This window comes from Caloenas nicobarica, chromosome 39 (genome assembly GCF_036013445.1).
Source record: "Caloenas nicobarica isolate bCalNic1 chromosome 39, bCalNic1.hap1, whole genome shotgun sequence".
Classification (NCBI taxonomy): domain Eukaryota; kingdom Metazoa; phylum Chordata; class Aves; order Columbiformes; family Columbidae; genus Caloenas; species Caloenas nicobarica.
The window spans coordinates 368,123-374,242 of NC_088283.1; the positions used below are offsets into that span (position 1 = coordinate 368,123).

A 6,120-nucleotide genomic window follows, 5' to 3' on the forward strand; every position below is an offset into this window, starting at 1 on the left:
GAGCGCGGCCGAACCGGCCCGAACGTCCCCGAGCGGCGCCGAACCGGCCCGAACCGGCCCGAGCGGAGCCGAGCGGAGCCGAACCGGCCCGAGCGGAGCCGAACCGGCCCGAGCGGAGCCGAGCGCCTCCCGACCGGTGCCGGCAGGTGCCGAGTGGCTGCGGCACCACCTGCTGCCGCCAGGGGGCGCGCGGGGGAACCCTATAGGGGTCCCTGGGGGGGGAATCTATAGGAGTTCTCGGGGGGGGGATCTATAGGGGTTCCCTAGGGGGGATCTATAGTGTTCCCTGGGGGGGGATCTATAGGGGTCCTTGGGGGGGGAATCTATAGGAGTTCTCTGGGGGGGGGATCTATAGGGGTCCCTGGGGGGGGAATCTATAGGAGTTCTCGGGGGGGGGATCTATAGGGGTTCCCTAGGGGGGATCTATAGTGTTCCCTGGGGGGGATCTATAGGGGTCCTTGGGGGGGGAATCTATAGGAGTTCTCTGGGGGGGGAACTATAGGGTTCCCGGGGGGGGGATCTATAGGAGGTCCCTGGGGGGGAATCTATAGGGGTCCTTGGGGGGGGAGTCTATAGGGGTCCCTTGGGGGGGAATCTACAGGAGTTCTCTGGGGGGGGATGTATAGGGTTCCCGGGGGGGGGATCTATAGGAGGTCCCTGGGGGGAATCTATAGGGGTCCTTGGGGGGGGAATCTATAGGAGTTCTCTGGGGGGATGTATAGGGGTTCCCTAGGGGGGATCTATAGTGTTCCCGGGGCGGGGATCTATAGGGGTCCCTGGGGGGGAATCTATAGGGGTCCCTTGGGGGGGAATCTATAGGGTTCTCTGGGGGGGGGAATGTATAGGGTTCCCGGGGGGGGGATCTATAGGGGGTCCCTGGGGGGGGAATCTATAGGGGTCTCCATGGGGGAGGATCTATAGGGGTCTCTGGCGGGGGATCTATAGGGGTTCCCTGGGGGGGATCTATAGGGTTTCCTGGGGGGGGATCTATAGGGGTCCCTATGGGGGGGTCCTTGTGGAAGGTCCTTAAGGGGCTCAGAACTGTAGGGGGGCAGCGGTCTGTGGGTCCCTATGGAGGGCACACACATATAGGGGGTTCCTGTAGGAAGGGAGGACACACCTATAGGGGCGGGGGGGCACCTATATTTAGGGGTTGCTTATAGGGGGGGGTCCCTATGAGGAGGGCACCTCTATAGGGCTCACTGCTATAGGGGTCACCTATGGGGGGCACCTATAGGAGGTCTCTATGGGAGGGGGAGCCTGTGGATGGGGGATTCCCCTATAGGGGTTCCCTGGGCGGGGGGGGGGCGGCACCTATAGAGGGTCCCTATGGGGAGAGGAGGGGCACCTATGGGTGGGTGTCGCCTTATGGGTGCCCCTATGGGGTGGGGGGGGCAAGGGGCGTGTCCCCTATGGGGCGGGAGTCCCCTATGGGGGGCGTGGTTAAGAAGGGGGCGGGGCTTTGGGGGCGTGGCCAATGAGATGGCGTGGTGGGGCGTGGCCAAGGAGGGGGCGTGGTTTTGGGGGGGCGTGGTCAACGAGGGGCAAGATCGGGGGCGGGGCTTTTCGGGGGGCGTGGCCAATGGGGGACCTTTTTTTCCGGGGGCGTGGCCAAAGAGGGGGCTGGGCTTTTAGGGGGCGTGGTCAATGAGGGGCGGGATCGGGGGCGGGGCTGGGGGGGGCGTGGCCAATGAGGGGCTCGGCTTCCCCGGGGCGTAGCCAATAAGAGGGCGGGATGGATGGGGGCGTGGCTTCCAATGGGGGCGTGGCTATGGAAGGGGCGGGGGCTCTGGGGGCGTGGCCAAGCGGGGAGGGCGGGGCTTGAGGGATCCCCCCACCCCTCCCCCCCCTTGCACACTCATTGCACACGCAGTGGGGGGAGGGGCTGTTTCTCCGATACTTTATATTTCCAAAGAAAAACCCGACGGTTAATTAATTAATGACTCGTTAATTACACCCGCAGCTCTATACACGGGGGGGGGGGGGGGGCAGCGGGGGGAGGGGCAGCGTCGGCAGCGCGGGGGGAGGGGAGGGGGGGGGCGGGGCACGAGTCTCCCTGCGGGGGGGGGGGGGGGGGTGTGGGGCCCGGACGCCTGGGTCCTTCCGGTGGGGGGGGGGGGGGGGGGGGGCGGGGGAAGGGGCGCCCGGACGCCTGGGTCCACTGGAGGGATGTTGGGGGAGGGGCAATTAGGCGGGGGGGGGGGGGGTAATTAAACCCGAGGGGGGGTAATTAAACCCGGGGGGAGTTAATGAAGCCCGGGGGGGTAATTAGAGCCCCCTCCCCCCAGTGAAGGCTCCTCCCCCCCCCCGGGGTCACAGTGTCTTTGGGGGTTCCCCCCTCCCCCCCCGGGGGACCCAGGCGTCCGGGTGCTCCCCCCCCTCCCCCTCCCCCTTAAACTTCAGGGAGGGGACCCAGGCGTCCGGGGGAGGGGGGAGGGTTGGGGGGGGGGGAGGGGCGCTGGAAGACATTCGTGTGATTGGTCGTTGCCTCGGGGGGGGGGGGGGGGCGGGGGGCGGGGCGAGGCCGCGACACGTGAGCCCTTAGAGACGGCGCGAGGCCGGGGGGGGCGGAGCATGCGGGGGGCGGGGCCACGGAGGGGGGCGGGGCCACGGAGGGGGGCGGGGCCACTGAGGGGGCGGGGCCACGGGAGGGGGGGGGGGGGCGGGGGCGCGTGCGCACGGGAACGAGCGCGTGTGCAAGGGCCACGTGTGCAAGGAGCTCGTGCAAGAGGCCCGTGTGCACGGGGCCGCGCGAGGTGGCGCGTGTGCAAGGGCACAGGTGTGTGTTGGCACATGGGGCGCGTGTGCAAGGGCCACGTGTGCAAGGGCACGAGTGTGTGCGTGCGAGGGCCGTGTGCCGCGGGGGCACGTGTGCAAGGGACACGTGTGCGTTTGCGCATGGGGGTGTGTGTGCAAGGGACACGTGTGCAAGTAGCTCGTGCAAGAGGCACGTGTGCACGGGGCCACGCGAGGTGGCGCGTGTGCAAGGGCACAAGTGTGTGTTTGCACATGGGGGCGTGTGTGCAAGGGACACGTGTGTATGCGAATGTGTGTGCGTGTGCAAGGGCAGGGGGGCGTGCACAAGGATGCACATGTGGAAGGGCCGGCGCGTGTGCAACACGTGCGTGTGCAAGGGGCGCGTGCACGGGGACACGCATGCAGGTGAGCGAGGAGGCCAAGTGTGCAGGGGGGGTGTGAGCGCACGGGCACAATTTGCAACGTCCGTGCAATTCGCACACTCGTGATCCCGCACGCAGGAGCTCACGCTGGGCCCTGAGCACACGTGTGTGCCCGGCCCCTGCACACGTGTCCCCGCATTGCACGGCCCCTGTGCCTCGCACGCCTTTTGCACGTCTGTCCTCTGTTGCACACGTCCTCTTGCGCGTCCCTTCCCATTGCACGTCCTGTTGCACGCTTGTGTCCTGTTGCACGCCCATGACTCCTTGCACGTTGCTGTCCTGTTGCACGTCCATGTCCCGTTGCACACCCAGGTCCCATTGCAGATGCTGTTTGCACGCCCGTGTCCCGTCGCATGCCCGTGGCCTGTTGCACATGCTGTTTGCACGTCCATGTCCCATCGCACCTATATCTCCCGTTGCACACTCATGTCCTCTTGCACGCTCACGTCCTGTTGCACGTCCAAGTCCCATTGCAGACGCTGTTTGCACGTCCATGTCCCACTGCGCCTCTATCTCCCCTTGCACACTCATGTCCTATTGCACATCCGTGTCTCATTGCACGTATATATCTCCCATTGCACACCCATGCCCTATTGCACGCTCACGTTGCACGCCCGCGTCCTGTCGCACGGCCATGTCTCATTGCACCTACATCTCCCATGCACACCCATGTCCTGTTGCACACTCGTGCCCCGTTGCGCGTCCGGGTGCCGTTGCACACCCACGTCCCGTCGCAGACGCCGCTTGCCCGCTCACGTCCTGTCACACGTCCGCGTCCCGTTGCAGATGACGTCGTTTGCACGCCCGTGTCCCGTTGCACACCCAAGCCCCGTCGCACGCTCGCGTCCCATTGCAGATGCTGCTTGCACGCTCGTGTCCTGTCGCACGTCCCCGTCCGCCCCGTGTCCCCAGGGGGGTGTCCCCAATGCGGGGGGTCCCAAGGGGTGTCCCCATCATCTCTCGAGGGAAGAGATGCAGGGGGGGTCCCCAATGGGATGTCCCCAGGGTGTCCCATCACCTCTGGAGGAAGAGACGCGGGGGGGGGGTCCCCAGGGGGTCCCCAATGGGGTGTCCCCAACGGGGTCCCCATCACCTCTCGAGAAGAGCCGCAGCGCCCGGTCCATGTTCATGCGGTGTCCCCAAGGGGGTGTCCCCAAGGAGGGTGTCCTCAAGGGGGGTGTCCCCAATGGGGTGTCCCCAGGGGGTCCCGGGTCCCCAAGGGGGGTGTCCCCAGGGAGGTGTCCCCAAGGGGTCCCCGTGTCCCATCACCTCTCGAGGAAGAGCCGCAGCGCCCGGTCCATGTTCACGGGGTGTCCCCAATGGGATGTCCCCAATGAGATGTTCCCAAGGGGGGTGTCCCCAGGGGGGTCCCGGGGTCCCCAAGGGGTGTCCCCAGGGGGTGTCCCCAATGGGGGTGTCCCCATGTCCCATCACCTCTTGAGGAAGAGCCGCAGCACCCAGTCCATGTTCATGGGGTGTCCCCAGTGAGATGTCCCCAAGGGGGGTGTCCCCAAGGGGGTGTCCCCAGTGGGGTCCCGGGTCCCCAAGGGGGTGTCCCCAGGGGGGTGTCCCCAATGGGGGTGTCCCCATGTCCCATCACCTCTTGAGGAAGAGCCGCAGCGCCCGGTCGATGTTCATGCGGTGTCCCCAGTGGGATGTCCCCAAGGGGGGTGTCCTCGGTGGGGTCCCGGGTGCCCAAGGGGGTGTCCCCAAGGGGGGTGTCCCCAGGGGGGTGTCCCCAAGGGGTCCCCATGTCCCATCACCTCTCGAGGAAGAGCCACAGCGCCCGGTCCATGTTCACGGGGTGTCCCCAATGGGATGTCCCCAAGGGGGGGTGTCCCCAATGGGGTCCCCAGGGGGGTCCTGGGTCCCCAATAGGGTGTCCCCGAGGGGTCCCCAATGGGGGTGTCCCCAAGGGGTCCCCATGTCCCATCACCCCTCGAAGAAGAGCCGCAGCGCCCGGTCCATGTTCACGGGGTGTCCCCAATGGGATGTCCCCAAGGGGGGGTGTCCCCAAGGGGGGTGTCCCCGGGGGGTGTCCCCAAGGGGTCCCCGTGTCCCATCACCTCTCGAGGAAGAGCCGCAGCGCCCGGTCGATGTTCATGCGGTGCCCCACGCGGGTCACCCCCAGGTCGATGTAATCCTCCTTGGTGAGCGCGGGCAGGTGCGACCCGTCGATCTCGTTGTGCAGGAAGCGCGCCCGGTGCTCCCCCAAGTTCAAGTACTCCAGCCAGTCCGCCACGTCGAACTTGCTCCAGAAAGCCAAAGGTTTCGCCCCAAAGGTTTATCCGGGGGGGGGGGGGGCGGGCGGGTCGGGGACAAGGAGCGGGAGGGGGGGGAAGGTCCGGGAACCCCCCCGGGCCCCCGCAGCTCCAGGAACCCCCCGTACAGGGGGGGGTGGGGAGGGTGGGCAGGGAGGCGGGGCGGGGGGCGGGGCTGCCCCGGCGCTCCGTGGGGAGGGGGGCGGGGCTGGGGGCGCGGCGGAGGGGGGGGCGCACGTCCAGCCCCTCCCCCCCCAGCCCGACCAGGGTGGGTTTCGGGGGGGGGGCGGCCAGTTGGGGAAAGGGCGGCGGTGGGTTTGGGGGCGCTGGACGGTGGGGGAGGGGCCGTGGGGTCCGGGAGCCTGTGGGGGGGGGAGGGGGGAGGGGTTAGTAGGGGGGGGGGGTCAGGGGGGGTGGGGGTGCGATAGGTGCAATGGGAGTCAGTGGGTGCAATGGGGGGGTGCGATGGGTGCAATGGGGGTCAATGGGTGCAATGGGCGCAATGGGTGCAATGGGCGTCATTGGGGGCAATGGGTGCAATGGGCGCAATGGGTGCAATGGGCGCAATGGGTGCAATGGGCATCAATGGGGGGCAATGGGTGCAATGGGTGGAAAGGGGGTCAATGAGTGCAATGGGTGCAATGGGGGTCAATGGGTGCAATGGCACAATGGGTGCAATG

The 6,120-nt window shown here is 67.4% G+C and overlaps 1 protein-coding gene across 1 annotated transcript in view; it reads right to left on the minus strand.

Annotated features, from left to right (window-relative positions):
* Nucleotides 1-4,205: 4,205 nt before the first annotated feature.
* The window catches only part of SHANK1 (SH3 and multiple ankyrin repeat domains 1), a 52,199-nt gene continuing 50,284 nt past the window's right edge, over nt 4,206-6,120 (minus strand). Inside the window, 3 exon segments of the mRNA XM_065655336.1 lie at nt 4,206-5,459; nt 5,462-5,575; nt 5,578-5,802. Coding sequence (XP_065511408.1) covers nt 5,242-5,459; nt 5,462-5,575; nt 5,578-5,802 — 557 coding nt within the window. The 3' untranslated portion in view covers nt 4,206-5,241.